The sequence below is a fragment of the Grampus griseus genome, assembly GCF_964374135.1.
Source record: "Grampus griseus genome assembly, chromosome: X".
NCBI classification, from domain to species: domain Eukaryota; kingdom Metazoa; phylum Chordata; class Mammalia; order Artiodactyla; family Delphinidae; genus Grampus; species Grampus griseus.
In genome coordinates this window covers 96,271,715-96,293,950 of record NC_138999.1, presented here as the reverse complement: position 1 = coordinate 96,293,950, position 22,236 = coordinate 96,271,715, and the positions used below count along the sequence as shown (strand labels likewise).

Below are 22,236 nucleotides of genomic sequence, written 5' to 3'. Positions count from 1 at the left end.
AAAAAAAAAGATTTGTTCATTTCATTATATGTAAACTTTACATCAAAAGAAAAAATAGGGCTTCCCTGGTGGCGCAGTGGTTGAGAGTCCGCCTGCCGATGCAGGGGACGCGAGTTCGTGCCCCGGTCCAGGAGGGTCCCACATGCCGCGGAGCGGCTGGGCCTGTGGGCCATGGCCGCTGGGCCTGCGCGTCCGGAGCCTGTGCTCCGCAGCGGGAGAGTCCACAGCAGTGAGAGGCCCGCGTACAGCAAAAAAACCCCCAAAAAACGAAAAAATAAATACCAAACTCTAGTTAATGATATGAATGTTCAAGTTTTTAATGGGGAAGAATGATGTCTACAATTTACTTTGAAATGCACCAAAAAGATGGATTAATTGATGGACAGAGAGATGGATGGAGGAAAAGATGGAGAAATGCATGCTAATGCAAGTATAGTTAACTGTTAACAACAGAATATAGGTGGTGGATATATGAATATTCATTTTAAAATTCAAATTTCATGTATGTCTAAACATTTTCAAAATAAAATGCTGGAAAATGCAAAATCAGCATTATGTGCTGAGAAGATCTTGGGCAGGGGTAGGTAGGTGAGGGGAGAGGAGTAAAGGGATCATTGTTCAATGATACATTATTAATAAAATAGAAAACCAAGGAAAAGAGTCAATGTTTTGCATGGCCTAAAGAGAAGAAAGAAGGGAGATGAAGATGAGGAATTTCACTGTAGACAGACTGAGTCTGAAATAAAAGTAAGAAAGCCAAGTGAAAATGTCTAGCAAGTAGGTAGAAGCCAAGGCCAGATAGATTTAGAAATCATCCACATAAAGTTGATAATCAAGTTTTAAGGAAGGGAAGAAGAACAGAATGGAGTTGAAGATCCTGGTGACTACCTTAGGGGCTGAAAAAACCCAAAATAGAATAGAAAAGCAGCTAGAAAAATCAAGGGAATGTTACAGGAAAAAAAAAAGGTATGAATAAGCTACAAACAACTTTCGACTACAATTCTCTTTTGAGATACACTGCTAAACTGAGGGGTAACAAAAGACTTCCAATGGAAAGCTACTCAGTTTAATTAAGGAAACAACACATGGCTGAAATCCAAGGCAGATCAGAGCCCCCCCCACCCCAATTCCTCCCCCCAAAACCTTTTCCAATTCTTCAAAATTCAGTTGGAATCTTAAATATCAAGAATGCAACAATTTCATGCACTTGTGGTAGGCATTAAATAAAAGAAATGGAGAAAATTGTGTTATCAACTCCTGCTTTTCAAGAGAAATTATTGAGAGCAGATATCCAGTTGAGAATCTTCTTCAGGGCAGACATGTAGCTACCTTAGAAAAGCAGCGTGAGTCAGTTCAACCATACACTTCTTGATTATGCAGAAGATATTCTCAGCTTTCAGTTCCTTCTTTCCTTAGTCATTTACCTAGCATTATGCTCTCAAGTCAATTTCCGTTTGGTCCACCACCCTACCCTCATTGGTCAACCAAAGAGAGATATGCTCTAAAATTTAAAATTAAAAAACCAAAAAAAAGACCAGACCTAAATAACTCTCACCCAAGTCTCAAAATCTACTTACCTTGAGGCAGATCACTGCCACATGGATCACAGGAATAAGGTGGAGGTAGTGATGGTAAGTTTGAAGTGTCTGTCACCTCAAGAGAAGAAGGAGGAGGAGGTGGTGGTGGAGGAGGTGGAGGTGGTAGAGAGGCAGCCACAGCAGGAATAGGAGCAGCCAGGTATGGATAGGATGCTGAAGCAATGACTAAAAAGGAAACAAAACAAAGTAGCAATGTACAGCTGTAACATCTTATAAGCAGTAGCTCGTCCTCTATTTCTTTTGTGTTCCCAATATGGTCAAGCAACTCTGGGTCTTATGGTTTGACTTAAAAACAAAAACTTAGGGCTTCCCAGGTGGCGCAGTGGTTGAGAGTCCGCCTGCCGATGCAGGGGACACGGGTTCGTGCCCCGGTCCGGGAAGATCCCACGTGCCGCGGAGGGGCTGGGCCCGTGAGCCATGGCTGCTGAGCCTGTGCGTCCGGAGCCTGTGCTCCGCAATGGGAGAGGCCACAACAGTGAGAGGCCCGTGTACCGCAAAAAAAAAAAAAAAAAAAAGAAGGTAAATTGCACATATTCTTTTAGACATGCCAGTTGAAAAGTAGGAGTTCATTACAAGTTATTTTGAGTTAAGGAAATTACTTGACATTAAAAAGGAAAAACAACTGTAAACTACAGAGGCTTGACTACCAAGATTTTGAACATCAGCTAACATGTACATAAATAAATACTACTAAAGCAAAATTTTTACTGAGCTTAATACAAAGTTAAGGATGTTTTCAGCCATCTGCCAAATCACAAGATGTAGAAGCTAATAAGAGAGACTAAATTGCACAGATTACAGATTTAAGCAGTCCTTGAAGGTTTCTACTTGGTAGCATCAGAGGAATATAGAGAACTCTAAATCGTAACAGTTCCATTTCTAAGGACCTACAGAATCTAAAACAGACAGGCTAGATGAACTATCTTATCCCTTTAACTTTCTATAACTCTTACTATAGTTTAAAAACCACAGTCACTTAGGAGTTTCACAGTTTTTGACATAAGAAATTCAAATACAATTATGTTTAAATATCAATACATTCCTCTATGATGATAAAGGCAGCAATGTGGTTCCAACCTAGTGAATATAAATTATCTCCACATATACATACTATGTTACATAAATTTGTTAAATTTTTTGATACCAACCCTTCAAGTTTAATTGAACATTTTAGCTGACTTAGAAATTCCAGTACTCAATTTTATCACTGTGTTGCCTGCATTATAATTTTACCCCTGAGAAGTATAGAAAGTTTGGGCTCATTGTTCAATAAAGGTTTAAATTTGGAGTTTTAGAACACTTAGTTTAGTAAAAGAACAGTCCACACAAGCTGAATTTGTTATTCTGGTAATTTAGCAAGAGGAATTTAAGGCCAAGTATTACAAGTAATCCACATTGCTTTCATTCACCAACAAATATACTAACAACACATTTATTTATACCCTTTATACAACTACAGGCTAATAGTAATAGGAAATCTAAATCTTAGGGTGATTTAAAACTTGATAACCAACTCTTTTGCGGTGATGAAACTGTTCTCTTGATTGTGGTGGTAGTTACACAATGTTATGCATTGTTAAAACTCATAGAACAGGGCACCAAAAAAAAATTTTACTGTATCTAAATTAAACAGTAAATTTAAAAAATTTGCTCAAATAACTTTCGAGTTTTGGAGTTTTGTCATGCATGTAGAAATCTCCACTTTTACAGCTTTAGAAGAGGATTCAATTTTTAGAACACTTCCAAATGCTCTAAAGATTCATGGGTTTGTTTTCTATAAAATAATGGTTTCAACAAAGCCACACTCTTATTCCTTTTAAACTAGCACTCAAATCACACCATTTTTTTCAAAAACAACTGGAATAAGTTCAATTAGCTAAAAATAGTAGAATGTGATTACGATTACAAGGTAAAAACCAAATACTAGACATAGAGGTAGCTAAGTAAGTTCTCCTGGGCCTGAGAGAATCAAGGACGGAAGAAATTTGGAGGTTACTTTGAACTCAACTTTTTTTTTTTTTTGATAACTTAAATTACATTAAAATTAAGAATTTCTCTTCATCAAAAGGTACCACAGGAAAAATGAAAATATCAACAAAGTGAGAGAAAATATTTACAATACATATAACTGGTAACATATTAGCATCTAGGACAAACCTCCGGTTTCATTTGTCATGATTAACATATTGGGCGCAATAATTCTTTGTTGTGGAGGCTGTTTTAGCATCATCCCTGGCCTCAACTTATTAGATGCCAGTAGCTCTCCCCTGCCAAATTGTAGGACCACTGAAAATGTCTGCAGAAATTGTCAAATGTTTCCTAAGGGGCAAATTCTCCTCCAGTTGAGAATCACAGATGTAAACTAAGTGAAAAATGAAATAAGTCAGACAAAGACAGATACCCTACATCAGGGGTCCCCAACCGGTCGCGGCCTGTTAGGAACCGGGCTACAGCAGGAAGTGAGCAGCGGTCGAGCGAGCGAAGCTTCATCTGCCGCTCCCCATCGCTCCCCATCACTCGCGTTACCACCTGAAGCGCCCCCCCACCCTCACCCCCATCTGTGGAAAAACTGTCTTCCGTGAAACCGGTCCCCGGTGCCAAAAACGTTAGGGGCCAATGCTCTACATTATCACTTGTATGTGGAATCTAAAAAATAAAACAAATGATTATAAAAAAAAAGAAACAGATTCAGATATAGAGAACTAGTGGTTGGTTACCCGTGGGGAGAGTGAAGAGGGGCAAAAAAGGGGTAGGGGATTAAGAGATACAAACTACTATGTATAAATTAATCAACAAGGATATATTGTACAGCACAGGGAAATACAGCCATTATTTAGTAATTGAACTCAACTTTTTTTTTTTTTTTTTTTTTTTTGCGGTACGCAGGCCTCTCACTGTTGTGGCCTCTCCCATTGCGGAGCACAGGCTCCGGACGCACAGGCTCAGCGGCCATGGCTCACGGGCCCAGCCGCTCGGCGGCATGTGGGATCTTCCCGGACCGGGGCGTGAACCCATGTCCCCTGCATCAGCAGGCGGACTCTCAATCACTGTGCCACCAGGGAAGCCCTCAACTTTCTTTTAAAATGCATATTATAATACGTTCCATAAGAAAAAGCTTTTAAAACTTCCAGTTGCTCTAGAGATGCATGAGCATCTAATTCGCAGACTTAAAAGGGCTCTATGGGCTTACCAGGTACAGTTCAAGTGATGCACCCAGAACAATGGAAGCAAACTTTTCTAAAAGTGAATGGAAACCAATGAAATTCATTCAAAAAGCTTATTTCCTTGTCCATGCAGCTGCAGTCTGCTTCAGGACATTTCAGAAGAGAACGTGAATATACACAGTAAGACTCAGCTTCTCTAGAGATCAAAGGGCAGGGCCAGTACTAAAGTGCAGTGAGGTGCAAAATTTAAAGGGCCACCAAATTAAAGCAAAAAAAAAAATTCATGATGACTAAAATACCAAAATTATAAAAGATATGATCTAAGCTTGCACTTGCATGACCACAAGAGTGAGTGCCTCACTCACCTCACCCTAAGCCTGGCCCACAGTTCCTATCTTTTAAAAAAACTTTGATACTTTGTTTATCATGGATTCTTTTTTTGCATTAGTTTTGTTTTTTTTTAATAGTGCATTAAAGTATTATTTATCTTTATCACTGTGGGGTTTTTTTTTGATACTCCCTTAAATTTTGTACCCAGAGCAGGTAAGTCACTAGCTCTGGCCCTGACAAAAGACTTGGAAACAGTTACCAAAAAACTCAGTTAACAGGATTTAATGCCTATGAAGACAATCATAATAAAAGCAATCATGGCATCTAGTTACCTGGCAGATAGGAAGTGACTTAAACGAGGATGGGATGGGGCTGCCAGACAGACACATGAATAACAATGAGAAACCTGAGTTGTATCTAGAGGACAGGAACGACAAAGAGCAACTAAAAAGCAGCCATTACTTATTAGAGTTATAGTTGAGGTTCACAAGTGGCTCAACAAAAAGTAAAATGAAGGCCATATACATTTTTAGAAGTATCTACAAAAAAACATAAATCTGGCATTTAAAGGGTAATCTTTCAATGATTCTACATAAATGGGGTATTACAATGCTTGATTTCACCTGTCACTTGTTTTTTAAGCTCAGACATCTGCTGGAAGCAGATAGCCAACGTGTTCCCCTACAATTAGCACAAGTAGTAAAACCAGTATCTCCATTAACATTTCCAATGAAAAATTTCTGTGGTCATTAATGAACATATATTGCATGTTTTGTTCCAGGCACAGTGGCTAAGTACTTAATTTTTACATTATAAATAAAACAGATACAAAAAACAAATCAAACGAATTATTTTCAGGTGGTCACTATCCTTCAGGTGGACACTATCCAGGTTAAGAAAGAAAACTTTGCCAGCCATTTCAGAAAACTTCCATGCACTCCATCACAATCACCACCCTCTTACCCCCACCATAATCAACCACTATCCTGACTTTCATAGTAATCACTTCTTTGTAGTTTTAAGTGTTTTGTCACCCAAATGTGCATCCCTACACAGTTTTTAAAAACTGTATCTTGAACCTCTTTTAATCTATAGGTCCTTTCTCCATCCCTGTCATTTCCTTTCAATTTGTCTTTTGAAGACCCCTTGACCTGTTGAGTTTCCCAGTCTGAGTTTTGCTGATTACATACTCATGGTGCATTTCAATGTGTTCTTGTATTTCCTGCAAATAGGCAGCTAGATCCAGAAGACTAGATCAGACTCAGGATTGATTCCTTTGGTAGTCTATAGGTAATGTCTCACTATCTTTGCAATCTTAGCAGCTATTGCTGTTTAATATGCATCCATTCAGTAACGACTGCAAAATGATTACATTCTGCCACTTCTTTTTCACTGATTAGAATACTAATATATAGAAATATTTCCCCTCATCTACTATTTGGTTACCCCGTATTATAGTTCATATAAGAAAGGCAGCATAAATACTTGATTCTTTCACTTTACTGTCCCGTTTTCAAGAACGTAAACTGGTTTCCTAACATCCTCTTAAGAGAACCAATTCTTTTTTCAGTTATGTATTCTTTTCAGATTATTTTCCATTATATGTTATTATTAGATATTGATTACAGTTCCCTGTGCTATACAGTAAATCCTTGTTTTTTAATCTATTTTATGTATAGTTGTGTATATATATATAGATAGATAGATAGATAGATAGATAGTTGTTAATCCCAAGGGAACCAATTTTTAAAATATCATCAGGAACTTTTAAATATATTTGACATGTTCCAATCTATTGCAATTATCATTGTTGAAGCTCAAACTGTTCCATCTTTGGCCAGTGGGAACCTCTTCAAGATGGCTCGTGAGTCCTTTTGACACGACCCCCAGTACCTGTTGATAGCTTCCTTGCTATCTAGCATGACAAGATGATCCAGGCTAATCCTGAACATTTTCTGCCCAGACCTGGAACCAGAAATTTCTCCAAAAAGCTGTTTGTTTCTGTTTAAGTGAGAAGCAGCATTTCAACGTCACAAACTGAGTGCTAAAGATACTCATTGTTTCTGAGCCTTTTCAGTGGACAGAGCTAGGAAATACACAAATTTAAACATAAAATACCTCAAGTTCATACTGATACTTCTAATTCAAATGTGATACCATAAAAGTTTCTCCTTAGCCTTTTTTAGTACATGTGTATTACCTTTCTTCCATACTAAGATCCCAGTTTGCAAGGACACAGAGGGATAAAACTGGAATATCCCATACTCATTTGTTTTAGCCAACATTATAGTCTCTGAATAACAATCTAAGTATCTAGATAAAAGAACCTGATGTGTTTATTGAAAGCATTAAAAAATGCTTGGCACATGGTCTCTCAATTCTCCCATTTTTAAAAATAGCTATACTGTAGCTATATTGTTCAAATATAAGGCTTTACATAGTATGTCATCAACCTCTCAGCCCTCATTTTGTGTTAAGTATATATTTAATACTTACAATCAGGTCTTAAGCTAATGTCTTTTATTGTTTTGGTGGTCTAAAAGTCAAAATCATTCTCCAATACACTCTGTTCCTCCAATACAACTTCCTGTGATGGCAGAAATATTCTGTATCTGTGCTGTCCAATACAGTAGCCACTAGCCACGTGTGGCTTTGAGCACCTGGCATGTGGTTAGTGTGACCGAGCAACTGAAGACTTATTTTACTTAACTGTAATTAATTAAAATTTAAAGTGTCATATGTGGCTAGCAATTACCTTACTTGACAGCGTATCTTTATTAGATTCTTCAAGAAGGGCTCATGAAAATAATATTCTCTGAATTCTTATACATTACCCTTTAAGCCTGAAAATGTTTGACTGGATATAAAATCTTTGGTTCACATATCCTTTCATTATCTTAAATGTTACTCCATTTTCTTGTAGCATGAAGCATTGCTGTCAAAGTTTGACGATTATCATTTTATTTCCTTTATACTCCATAGGCTCTTTTTCTTTAAAGCCCAGTTGTTTTACTAGAATATCCTGGTGTTGGTTGCTCTGGCTCAATATTCTGCAGAGCACTGTTTCAGTATGTAGTTTTAAAGTTTTTTAATTTCAGGAAATTTTTCTGAATTATAGTTTTTAGTATTTATTCTTTTCCCTTACTTTGGTTTTCTTCTTTAGGAACTTCTATCAGTGTTGGATATCCTTTGCCTAACTTCAATATGTCACTTTTGAATCTTTCTCTTCGTTTTTTTCATTTTAGATTCCCCCCTTTCTTACATCTTTCTCTTAAAGCATTATCTGTTGTACATACTTGGTCATGTTCTTTATAGTTTAGTCTTCATTACCGAAATGCCTTTCTTCTATTTCTAATGCTTTCCTGAGTTCTGTCACCTCATCCGAGTTTTTCTAATCCTGATTTGTTATTTTTAACATTTTGTGTTATTTTATTAATGTCTTTACCTCATTTTGAAATAGTTGTTGGTTTAGTTTAAGTTCTGTTTAGTGTGCACATTCTGACATGCTTTTACTGTCTAACAGGGATACTATTCTGTTTTCCTCTTAAAACACCTTTGTATGCAAACTTAGTGCTTTTCTTTCATTCATTTTTTTTAACATCTTTATTGGAGTAGAATTTCTTTACAATGGTGTGTTAGTTTCTGCTTTATAACAAAGTGAATCAGCAATACATATACATTCATTTTTATGTGAAATTATTTTTTATGAACTCTAGAACGAGATGAAATACAAGAAAGCGTTTCTAACTTCTTAGGGATCTCTATTGTTTTTGTAGTGTTTAAAAACATGACTGCTTTCCAGGATTCCTTGGCTCTGTTCTCTCAGCTTTAGTCTGGACCTGCTCTTTCCCTATCCTCATCAACTTTGATTCCACTCCCAGCAGTTTCTACCCAGTGAGGAATATTATCCTAAAAGGTAGCCCTGCCAGGTCAGTTTTCAGAGTTCTTAGGGGCAAAACTGTTCCACGTCCTTTAGTCCCTTTACCATGTACCCAAAGCACTCACCTAGTATTGGAGAGGTCAAATCCCTTCCCAGTCTTAGCTGTTCCTTCCAAATTGGCTGCCCCACTGTCCAGTGAATTCTTATTAGTTCTTTTGGGGTTCTTCTGTTCTCAGGTCCATCAGACAACATCCCCGATGCTTCTGTCTTATTGCTCCCACATTGACCCTGACAGCATGCAGGTCTTGTGACTGATGGTTTGTCCCTACCTGCTTAAATTCTGGGGTTCATGGGGAGACCTTGTCCCCTAGTTTTGTTGTTAAACATTGTCCCATGGGTATTGGTTTTGCTATTTCCATTTTTATTTGGGGACGCAGACTGAAAAGCTATGCTGTTGCTGCCACCACGTCCCCAGAATTCTGCTGAAAATTTTAAATTATATTAACTCAGTGGAATTTCACAACCACTTCATAAATTGGTACTATCAGTACCTCCAAGCTCACAGATAAGAAAGGTTCAATAATTTGTCCAAAATTACATAGCTAGTAAGTTGTAAAACCAAGATTCTAACCTGGATCTCTTAAATTCTAGAGCCAAACTTTTCAGGAATTAATTCTGTGAAGTGTGAAATACCTTTACCTTAATTTCTGTATAATAAAACTTAACTTGAAGTTTAAGAAACTAGTACAAGTCCTCTAAATTTTCAATGGGGTTAGCAAAACAATAGCTATGAAATCATACCAAAGCTAAATTTGCAAGAAAAAAAATTGAAATTTAATACTGGAGATTAAAGTAATCTTATCTAATCACTAGAATTGTTGTATGGGCATGTTCATGAATAGAAAAAGAGGCTTCCAAAGTAAGGAACCACTAATAACCTACCTGGCCTGCCTTGTGTAGGCGGAGATACAAATAGAGGCTGTATAGCATTCTGTGAGGAAATTGAAGTGGTACTACTAGCTTGATTAGCTGCTGCACAGTTAGGTAAGACTGGAGCTGGAACAATATTTGCACAGGAAGCTGCAACTGCTGCAGAATTCACCATCACCACCTGTAAGTGTGGAAGAAAGTTTAGAACTCTAAGTTTGGTTTCACAAACAATATTGGTCTCTTATCTGATCCTAAACTTCAGGAAATAGTATTCTAATAACTAAAACACCAAGAAGCCAATATTTATGTAAACCTAATACAGGAAGGTTATTTCTTTTAGAAGACCCCAGATGACTTTGAGAGATTTACTTTTTTATTTTAATATTTTTCTGGAAAGGTAATACATTAATATGATTCAAAAACCAAGTATAAAATTGTATACAATGAAAAGTTTCCTCCAACCCCTGTCCTCCATCTGCCTAGTTCCTCTCTCCACAAACAAGTAACCTCTGGGTTTCCTGAATACTATCCAGGAATTTATAGTACATATTTATTTTTACATACATCTATGTTTCCCCACACACACTTAAAAAAAAAAAACAAACAGAAAATGTTCTTTGCTTATTTTTTTTTTTAACTTCGTGAGACTGCAACTTGTTTCTCTGATTAGGCCACAGCATCCAATACAGGGCTGTGCACAGAAAGATGTTCAATAAATGGTAACAGATTCTTCTTCATGAACACCCTGTCCTCACCGTAGTCTCCATTTTCTTATTACCCACTGCAATGTGGCTGCTACCCTCTCTGGTTCTCAGAAACTGTATTCAAAGTCACAGTGGTCTCCATGGCAACAAATCATAGTAGACTCTTGTTAGTCCTTATGTTGCTTTACGGCTTGGCAGCAACTGACACTTGACTATTCCTTGAAACATTCTCTTCCTGGGGCTTCCATAATAATACACTCTCCTGCTTTTCCTCCCTCCTTGGCTATTCCTTCTCTACCCATTTTCTAAATGGTGATGCACAGGCTCTGTTCTAGATGCTGTTCTCAATCTCTTCCTTTTTCCAGGATGATCTTATTTACTCCTACGGTTTCAGCTACCTTTCTGATGCCAGCTTCCCATTCTATAAGAAAGCTTTACATTTTAAGTTTCAGGAAATGGCACAGACTTGACAGGTAATTTATATTAACTCACTCATTATATAAGAGGTTCAGAGTAGACTGAGTAGTCCAATGCCAGCACACAGAACAGTGTCTGGAACACAGCAGATGCTCCATCAATTTGTTAATAAATTTACTAATTCTTGTGCCAGGCACCAGGAAGTACAATAACAATTAACATAAGAATATAAGCAGCTTCTTTGAAGTATGATGAAGGGCAGAGAACAAAAAGAAAAAATTCATTTTCTTCTGTTTAGGCCACTGCAACTGACTGTAAAATAAAACTATAAAGATTACCTTCTGGGGGTAGTTGTATGAGGTAACTGTATCATGAGGAGACATAGGACATGGTCTTCTATCCTGAAGAGACTTTAATGAATACAGAAGTACAAATAAGGGGAAATCAAGAAATTAAACAATACATCAATAAAAGATCTGCTTTGTTTCAACATCTCCTAAAGATAAGTGAAAGTGATCTGTCCTAAAAGTATTCAAATTTGGAGGTGGCTACTATGATAATGCTCCAAAAGATATCACCCTAGTGCCTGACTTAGGTGGCTGTTCTATTTCCCGTCTACAGAAATCCTGACCATATCCAACTCTAGTCCCAATGTAGATACTAAAATGTAATGGAGAATTGTAATTTAAACACTATCTCAGTGTCCTCTCTTGCCTTAAAAAGCTCAAAATCAGTAGGGCCAGCAACAGTGTTGCTAAAAGAAAGCATTCCATCAAAAGGAACAACTTGGGACAAGGGTGGATAACTGGTTGGTCAGCTGCATCCTACCTAAGCAGGATGTAGTATAATCCAAACACCATTCCCCTTTGGCTCAAGACCTTGTCTTTGTGAAAGTAACAATGATTTTAAAAGGCTCAGAATTATGCATGACAGACTGTCATGACAGAAAAATAAACTAGCAGCAGAAGCTGGTAATAAGGACACAGAGGAAATCAGGTGAAACAATCACAGGAAACAAGAGGAACCACATTGGGACAAAGACAAGCCCAACTTAACATGGACCTAAGAGTGCATGTTTCGAAAGTCTGTGTTGAAGTACAGCCCAAGTACCGGCCAAAAAGCAAACTTTAGCCCTGGCTCAGAAGGCCCAGTGTGAATTCTAAACAATTCTAGAGAAGGATTTAGGCGAGAGTTGGGCGTGGAATTAAGAAGAAAAAATGTTCATAGTTTCTTAGAAGGTTCTGTGCCTGGAAATCTTTAAGTCCTGCATTGCTCTTCTCCCCTCAGAATGCTGTGAAAAAATTACTTAGAAAAATTACTTAGAAACTTGGTGACTGGAGAGTGGGAGTGGAGCATGTCATGAAGAGATTGAAACCTACTGGGGATGTATGATAAAGTAAGTTCAGAACAAAAAGGAACACGTGACAAGTGAGATTAAAGGGACAGAAAGAAAGTGTCTACTCCTGTCATCCCTGAAGGCGAGATTTTTACTTGCTTTTTCAACTTGGGTGGCTATTTCAAGAAATGGTGTAAAAAGCATGTGATATGAGAATAGTAATGACAGACTGAGAGGAAAAACTATTTCTCTAGCAGGGGCAAAGGAAGGAAAGGAGAAATAATGGGAAGAGAATAATACATCACAGTTTTCATCACCTTCCTAAGATGTATTGCCTAAACAGTAAAAACAAAAATTCAGTACATGAAGCTATCAAAGTTAAGATTAATCACAGAGAATAGAGGGTAGTCATTCAACTTCCTCACAAATATTCCAGCTCTCCTCCTAGGTACATGGGTAGGTTGCTCTTCCCGGCCTCATCTAATTAGGTACGGGCACATGACTTGTTTGGACAATGAAATATGAGCAGAAATATTGAGAGCCAGTATTTAAATTCCCTATCTTCAGCTCTGTCAAGGTGACTGTGAAAGTACATGTCCATCAGCCTGGGTTCCTGAGTGACTCTGATGAACAAAGGCCTGCTACCAACCTGCACTGGACCTATAACATTAGCAAGAACAGCTGTGTTAAGCCGCTGAGATTTTGGTGGACTGTTGCTGCAGCGTAACCTAGCTTGACCAAAACAGTAATTGGTAACTAAAATTAGGGTGCTGCTGTAACAAAAACCTAACTTGAGAAGGAGATTATGAATTTGTAGCTCTTAAGGGAAGAGGTTTGGAAAACAGAATGTTAGTTTTGTGTTTTGATTACTGCTGGCAGAGTTTAGCAAGGTATTTTAAGACAGATGTGTACAGAAAAGTAGTTTGTAGGCAGGAATGAAAGGGAATAGAGTCCTTGATACTAGGACTTGTAGGGTTTGGAGAGGCAACCGCTTCAACTCAAAACTCTAAAAGATAAAACTGATAAATGCTTTGAACAACAAAGAGAAGGTAAAACTCGGCCTTGAAGGAAGACTCAAATCATTGTTAAAATATGATTGCACTAAAGTATCTCAAAGCAAGAGTCCCATTAAGGATATAACACCCAATGAATCCTTGCAGTTGGACAAAATGGCTCATGGAAAAGTATTCAAAGGTATGGCTCTTTCATCAATGCCTGATAAGCTAAAGGTATTTGCAATCAAGTAGAGACAGGGATAAGAATGCAAAGAATTACAGCAAATCTAAGTAGTATATTTATAAAAAAGAATTGTCAGTATGGCTACTGGCAAATGAAACTAATAGGAATCAGAGAAGCTGCACAATAAGTTACTCACATAGCCAAAGACACCATGAGCAGAACTAAAACTATCCAACTGAGATAAAACCACCCTTGGGCCCTCAATTTTCAATGAGTAAGAAGCAGGCTGAGAAAGCTGCTCAGTTGCCAAGAGGGATTATTCTCCAATGCCTACTTCAAATATAGCCAAGGAAGGAAGGGCCTTGGAGTACTCAAGAGCCCCAGAAAACAACGAACCAGGGAGCCTCTCCAGGGAACAGTCCCCATGCCTAGGTTGGGGGCCCTCAAAATGTCTGTCCAGCATGATGTCAGAATTGCTATGGGCCAGTAACTGTTTCTCCCATTCTGCCTGCATCTGAATGGGAAGTTCTACTGCAATTTTTCAGTCCCTGCTCTACCACTGGAGATCGGGTGTGTAGGGGGTAAATAACTTTGTAGATTTGGTTTAGGCCTCCAGATCAAGAGGATCCACATCTGGACCAATACAAAGAGTACTACACACTTCCCAGAAACCCTGGGCTCTGAGCTTAATCACACTGAAGGGGATTTTGGGGTTGCCTCTCGTGAGGTGGAAGGAAGTATTTTGCCTGTGGGAGTTTCCACTGAATGTTGTAATCCTTAGTGCTGTTAAAATATTTCCAACTTTTTGACTTCTAGGCACAGAGAAGTTAGAGCCTTCAAGAGAAACATGCTCTGGCCGATGAAAAAGAAATGGAGGGCTTCCCTGGTGGCGCAGTGGTTGGGAGTCCGCCTGCCGGTGCAGGGGACACGGGTTCGTGCCCCGGTCCGGGAGGATCCCGCGTGCCGCAGAGCGGCTGGGCCTGTGAGCCATGGCCGCTGAGCCTGCGCGTCCGGAGCCTGTGCTCCGCAATGGGAGAGGCCACAGCAGTGAGAGGCCCGCGTACCGCAAAAAAAAAGAAATGGAAAAGAAAGTGATACGTGTCATCTCCAGGTAGAAACTGTAAGAGCCAGTGCACCATTCACTACCTTTTGTTTCCTGCCTTAGCAATCATGGATGGAGCTTCCATCAGCTTAAGTCCCTAAGCAGAGTCCTCCTGCAGACCTCCACTACACATGTAGCATAACCAAGAAGTAAACTCTTGTTATATTAAGTACCTGAGATTTATGGCCCATTGTTACTCTGTTAGAAAGATCATGATAAAATCCTCTAAAAAAATCATCATCGCCAATGTTCAAATTTCCTCTTGTATCAACACATATTCGGAACATCTCTATGATAATTTCTAGAAGGGGTGTGATCTCGGATGAGTTAATTTCTGGGCCTCAATTTCTTTATCTACAAAATGGGAATGATACCCTAATACCTCATAGGATTGTTCTGATTTAAATACATTTATATGTATAGCACTCAGAACAGTGTTCTAGTACACAGGAGCTATATGTGTTTGTCATTATTATTAAATACCTACCAAGTTTGCTGTAGATTCAGTTGTGCTGTAAACACCTGAAGTTTCATAGTCTTGTTCTAGAGGATACAGCCAAAGTAAAAATAATGAGCACTATTCTATAGTTTGAAATTTTATAAATAATGAGTATCAGATTTTACCTAGATCTCACTGACCTGAAGGATAAATATATTCTTCATGATATCCCCCTAGAAAAAAAAGACAGAAAAAGTGTGTTTATGTAGGAATTCTTGCTCAGAGAACCAGATGGCCAGCACTTGCTTCTTCTCAAGTTTTATGGATATATGTTCAAAACTAAAATGTATACATCCTTGAAACAAGTGATTTGAGCTTTCATACTACTCAACAGATATTAAAGCCAGAGACTGGCTGTAAACAGTACAAATTTCTCCTTTGAAAATTCCCTTAGTTCTTAAGAGTTCAGACAGACGTGAAAAACCCACTTGCGTCCAATTCTGGTGGTAGAGTATGGTGATTAACTTCACTGGCTCTGGAGTTAGGACTGTCTAGATTTGAATCCTGATTAACTATATCACTTTAGGCAGGTTATTTAATCTTTCTGTCTTAATTTCTTCACTGTAAAACAGGGTTAACAGTACCTAGCTCACAGTGGGGTGAAAAGAACACAGCATGATGCTTGGCATATAGTAAATGGTGATTATAAAGTAATCTGAGTATAATAACCAGTAGTTTGCTTAGGTGAAAGTTAAAGGAATATGGCACGCTTCATCAGTTTTTCAGCCTGATTCAGGTAAATAATACATTTACAATCAGTTTGTTCTCAAAATATGGCTTAGAGGACTGAAGTACTTTGCTCTAAGATTGCTACACCATTGAAATTCAGAGAAAGTCAATCTTCAACTGGATAGTTTTCCAGCAAATAACACCCCAAAGGTCAAAACTGGATTGATTCTTAAACATGTCACTTATCCAACACACATGCAGGTAACCCTCCAGACAACGGGATTTAAGGTGAGAATGAATATTTGGTTACTCTGAATATGCCACTATAGGTGAACAGTACATATGAAGATACCCACTGTGCTAAAAGGAAAAGTAAAAGGGTCATCCTGAGTAAAAGAGCAGAGAATACGCATACTCAGGCACATGCATGCACACTAAGTTCTTAGAAATATCTATTTTCTCCAACATAAGTAGCAGAAAGAATATCACAAGAAAATACATTGACCAGTAAGTCAAATCATTCAGACTGCCTCTTACCTCCTTAATCCACCCAATTCCTCCAGAATTGTTTCAGTAGGCATATTTCATTTTACAGAAAAGTGGTAAAAAAAAAATAAGCACACCCAATGATGAGAGGCACTCTAACAACTATAAAGGTTATGTATACATGCTTTAGAGTCAGATAAACCCAAATTCAAAATTGATCTCTGCCAGTCACAAAGGACCACATATTGCATGATTCCTTTTATATGAAATGTCCAGAATAGGCAAATCCATTAAGACAGAAAGCAGACTGATGGTTACCTACCACTAGGGGCAGAGGGAGGGGATGCTGGGGGGATAATGAGGAATGACGGCTAATGAGTACAGGGTTTCTTTTTCTAAAATTGATTGTGGTGATGTATGCAACTTTGTGACTATACTAAAAACCACTGAATTGCACTTTAAACATTGAATTGTACACGTTAGGTTAATTGTATAGTATGTAGATTATATCTAAATAAAACTGTTATAAAAAAGATTAAATCTCTGCCACTTACCAGAAGTATGACTTTGGCCATGTCATTTACCCTCTGAACCTCAATTTCCTCATATAAAAAATAAAGAAGGGCTTCCCTAGTGGGAAGAATTGGTTAAGAATCCCCCTGCCAATGCAGGGGACAAGGGTTTGAGCCCTGGTCCAGGAAGATCCCACATGCTGCAGAGCAACTAAGCCCATGCGCCCCAACTACTGAGCCTGCACTCTAGAGCCCGCGCGCACCAACTACTGAGCCTGCGCCCCAGAGCCCGTGCGCCCCAACTACTGAAGCCCGCACACCTAGAGCCCGTGCTCCACAAGAGAAGCCACCGCAATGAGAAGCCCATGCACCATAACGAAGAGTAGCCCCAGCTCGCCGCAACTAGAGAAAGCCCGCACGCAGCAATAAAGACCCAATGCAGCCAAAAATAAATAAAAATAAATTTATTAAAAAATTTTTAATAAAAAAATAATAAAATAAAGATACCATATTCCTCAGAGTGATAAAATATTATATTGCTTAGTACAGCACATGGCCATTAGAACTCAATGAATAGTAATGTTTATAGATCAAGTAGATTTCTTTGGGCAACGAAATTATTTCACAGCAGTCTTGTAAAATAAGAGTCACATGAAAAGCCTAAAATAGTTATACAAATGGCGAGGACAACATGAATAGTTCCTCACTAATAAGGAACAGATATTTTCCATACTGAAATCTCACCAAATCAAAACTCACTGAAGACCTATGCAGAGAGCTGAAAGTTTTAACAATGTAGTGGCCTACAGAAATAGAAGTCTGTCTTTCTGAAAAATACCAAGACATCTTCAAAAACCTAGCAAGTTCTGATACAAGAACTGATAACTCTTTCAAAATGAGTTGCCAGACAGAGTGAGACCACCCCCCCAAACCAAAACTTTAGCCTTGTTGTGCTAATACCACAAGAATCATCTTTTAAAAAAATATTTAACTGGAACTGACTCACCATTGTCATTCTGGCCATCACCTTCCTCTGAATTCAGAGTCTGTTTGCCTGAGCTATGTCCTCGCCTTGCAACATGGTATCTCGAAGTAGCAGGAACCATTGTAGAGGGCCCTCCATGATTCTGTACCAAAGAAATACACACATACACATGCAGTTCTCCCTATATAGTCAGAGAAAAAGCTATAAATATTTTAAATTTACTTTAGAATCAAAAATATGTGAGGAAATAATGATCAAGAAAACAGAAGATTTTAGCCCATACTTATATAGGCAAGATTATTTGTCCACCTCTACTCCTCCTCTATAAGAACAGCTTAAAAACACATTCTCTGCAATTTTTAAAAGCTCTAGGATGAAAACTCATGTTTTCCAGGAGGGGCTTTATTTGGTCATTTGTAAAACAGCTAAAATGTATCCATATTACCTTCACTTAAAAAAGTACAATAAAAAAAGTAAATAGCTTTTTGAGTAAAATTTTGACCTACTTACAGGTAAAGTTGGATAAGCAGTCTCATCCCCTTCTTCAACTTCATAAAAAGTAATGGTTTCTTCCAAGCCCCTGGGTATCTGTCCATTCTCTGGAACAAAGCTAAACTGGCACTCCTTATTCATACAATGCATCTGGCGGTGACTACGTCTAAAGGAACTTAAGTAGTTTGCAGAGTGAGAAGGGGAAAAAAAGATAAAGTATGGTAGTAACTTGTTTCTAATTTCTAAATAACAGTTCAAACATCTCAATGTTGACACTTTAAATTTTAGTCCATATATTTACTGCACAGCAACAAAGTCAGACTCACTCATTTTCTCTTTCAACACTTAAAATTCACTTACCGAGATCTATAAGAGAAGTTATCATAGCTCTGGCAGCACCTTTTACCTGGGCCAGGGTAAAAAGCAACTTTAGGGCTTGCCATGTTGTGCCTGTTTATAAAGCGAGGTGAATCTCTAAGAATAAAGGGGGAAAAAAACCAGAACTCTTTATTTACTAGTGCTTGAGTAGTCAGTCTTTGTAGTTAAATAGAATTAACATATCCTTCTAAAAATGACCACATAGAAAGAGCTTTGTTTTCCTCACTACTGACATTAGGCCTATTCATTTTTTTTAAATTGCAGTATAGTTGCTTGACAATGTTGCGTTAATTTCTGCTGTACAGCAAAGTGATTCAGTTATACATATACATACATTCTTTTTTTATATTCTTTCCCATTACGGTTTGGCCTATTCGTTATTGACAGACACAGTGCCATATACATGGCACTCAGCTTGATGGCATTCTATCTTCTAGGATCTCTTCAACTGCTCCATCGTATTTTCCTAGACTATGAGAATACAAATCTTCAATAAATTTGACAAGAATTTAAGTATACATCAGTTCCATCCGTTACGCTCCCTTCAGGCAGAGATTATAAAAGAAATCTAAACTATTAAGATATTTCTAAATTCTACTGTAATTCTGCCCAGGAATTATTTCCAATGTCTAAACAGAGATGTACATTATCTTGAAAGTCAGTTAAGACCTACCTGGGCATGCCATATCCCCGACCTTGTCCCTGAGATGAATGTTGAGGATGAAAATGTTCATTAGACGTAACACCGCCAGCTGTCTGTGAGTAGTGCATTGGAGAATCATGCCCATAACGCATACTGTGCTGAAGCCTGGGTGGGAGGAGGGGGTCTCCCCTGCTGTAAGCCATAGTCATATAAACCTCTTTCCCTCTAATTTTCTTGAACATCTTCCTCCGTTGTTTCACGTCCATCTCTGACATAGCTTTCAAGCAAACAAAGAAGCAATAAGCTTCAAAACCAAAGCAAAAGGTCCAGTGTCTCCCACAAATGTCTAAGACTCTCAGATGTTTTACTTAGGAAAACCATATGAATACAGGGAAGGAACTTCTGTATTTTCAAAGGATGTACTAGGTTTTTCATTCAGAAGGGCAAAACCAGCAAGTAACTTCTGTATCAATGGACATCTCAGCACTACCTTTAGTATAGGCAACTTTGGTCATCAAAACATAGAGTCGGTCATCCAGTCATCTACGTTACTGTTATCCAAAAAATTATATCTATTAATAGACATATTAAGACGGCTGCTTCCAGCGTCTCTGGCTGCTTCTATGAGGTGTTTTCCTAGTTCTTTGAGAAATCTTTTCCTTCAAGTTTTAGAAATTAAAAGCCACTCCACCTTAAGCTTAAACAAAGTCACCTAAACAGTAGTTCTCAGCCAGGGACAATTTTGCCCCTCCCTTTCTTGAGGCACATTTGGCAATGTCTGGAGACATTTTTGGTTGTCCTAACTTGGAGAAGGATGCTGCTGGCATCTAGTAGATAGAGACCAGGGATGCTAAGCATCCTACAATGCACAGGACAGCTCCCTACAACGAAGTATTATCCACCCTAAAAAGTCAGTAGTGCTGAAGCTGAGAAACTCTAACCCAGAATAAGACTTAATGTTCCAGCTTTTTTTTTTTAAGTGCAATGTAGGTAAATACAAGAGGAAAATAATAAAACCTTCAGCATACAAACCCATTTCTGGGACACAGCCCCAGGAAATTTTCTGGTAACCTCTTCCTTTCCTACTGGGTATAACATTCCCGGCAGGACCAGGTGTCACTTGTGTAACTGGTTTTAAGTTAGCCAGTGGAACAACATACCTTAAACGTAAAGATACCACCATTAAGCCATTGCAACACAGACTTAATTCTCATTTGATACATATACCTGATCCCTCCTGCTTCATTTTCAAGTGTTTTCTACTTAAACCTGTTAACACTAGCTTCCTCATTGAGGTTTTCTTTTTATGTTAAAAAACCTAAGAGCAGTTTGTACAATTTCACAGCTGTCTGTAGCACATATCATGCTCAGGAGGAAAGACTGTGGTAGACTAATTTACAAATATTTGTTGCCTCTCCTTGAAGAAGGATTATATTTTCTCACCCCATTGACTTTAGGCTTAGTTATGTAACCTATTTTGGCCAGGAAAATTTGAGCAGGTGCTTTAAAAACCAGCACACAGTTCGTCATGTTTTCATTTTTTCCCTGCCTGTGATCCTGGCAGCATATGTCTGGATAGAGCCATTGTCAACCTGGGTCCCCTTTGCTGACCTACTATGAACATGCTAAATGAGCAAGAAATGAACTTTTAAGTTGCCAAGAGTCTTTGGTTGTTAGGGCAGCATTACCTACTTTAATGGTTCTCAAAGTGGACCAACAGCATTAGCATCACCTGGAAACTTGTTAGAAGTTCAAATTCTTGGGCCCCACCACAAACTTACTAAATCAAACTTTGGGGGTGGAGCTCATCAATCTGTATTTTAACAAGCTCTCCCGGTAATTCTGGGGTATGTTAAAGTTTGAGAACAGATGGACTAGCCTATCTTGATATTGGCAGAGGCTCAGTTAGCAAACTAGCTTTCCAGTTAGTATAGTTTTATATCAGAATTCTGCTGTACTTAGTATTTCTAATAAGTTGGCTATTACCCAGGATTCTGAAACTTATGCATAGGTATACTGAAATTTCACACTTCACCATATGCTTTTACAACTGACGATAAGTCACCTTAGGCCAGTACCAGATATAACTTTGGTTCTCTTACTAGCATCCTGGTAACTCTCAATATTACAAAAAGGCATCAAAAGCCAAAGATTTTAGTAATTCAACAAATTATTATATCCTTACTTGTCTGCCAATTCTTCAATGAAGACTGTTACAGAATTGCTTTCATTTCCAACTTCCTGAATATGAGCATTATAATATCTTCCGCCTGATTCCAAATGAACCTGAAAGAGGGGAAGAGACAGTAAGAAAACATCTAGTCTCGAGTCAGATCTGGCTTTTGCCAAACAAAAACACTACTTCTCCTCCCAAGTGAAGTTCAGTATCTACTTATTAAGGCAGTTGATAATCAACACTGCCAGTCCAGTTCAATGGAGGCTGCACATGCTGAAACAGTGTTACATCTAATCACAAGTTTGTAATTAAAATTTAACCAAACATTAAAAAAATCCTAGCATTTTGTAAATTAGTTTTGTTGAACTCATATTAATGACTAAAACCACAATCTCAGAAAAACAAATTACTGATTCTTTAAAGAAGGAACTAACCTGACATTTGTCTCCCAAATAGTACTGTCTCCCAGCATACTCCATGTAATCAGATTTTTGAAGTTCTATGAAAGAAAATGAAGATTCAAGCTCAATCGAACTGGTTCCTTTGCTGTTTTACATCATTTCATTTTCTTATTTACTTTTACCACAGTGTTTTTGACAATGCTACCACTGTAAGCTAAAATCTGGAGGGAAAATGTCCTAAAGGGTCATTCTGTCACTCTTGATGGGTTATTCTTGTGGTCAATCTAAGGAGACCTGCCAGAATAGTTTTGTGCTATAAAACACAAACAGGTGGAAATTGGGAGGTTGTAATCTT

The 22,236-nt window shown here is 38.2% G+C and overlaps 1 protein-coding gene across 1 annotated transcript in view; it reads right to left on the bottom strand.

The window, feature by feature from the left end:
• The window catches only part of ALG13 (ALG13 UDP-N-acetylglucosaminyltransferase subunit), a 74,742-nt gene that overhangs the window by 17,023 nt on the left and 35,483 nt on the right, over positions 1 to 22,236 (bottom strand). The window contains 12 exon segments of the mRNA XM_082680739.1: positions 1,578 to 1,763; positions 9,915 to 10,083; positions 11,362 to 11,433; positions 15,128 to 15,183; positions 15,280 to 15,312; positions 17,813 to 17,933; positions 18,302 to 18,458; positions 18,644 to 18,757; positions 19,335 to 19,581; positions 20,337 to 20,464; positions 21,490 to 21,590; positions 21,915 to 21,979. Coding sequence (XP_082536865.1) covers positions 1,578 to 1,763; positions 9,915 to 10,083; positions 11,362 to 11,433; positions 15,128 to 15,183; positions 15,280 to 15,312; positions 17,813 to 17,933; positions 18,302 to 18,458; positions 18,644 to 18,757; positions 19,335 to 19,581; positions 20,337 to 20,464; positions 21,490 to 21,590; positions 21,915 to 21,979 — 1,449 coding nt within the window.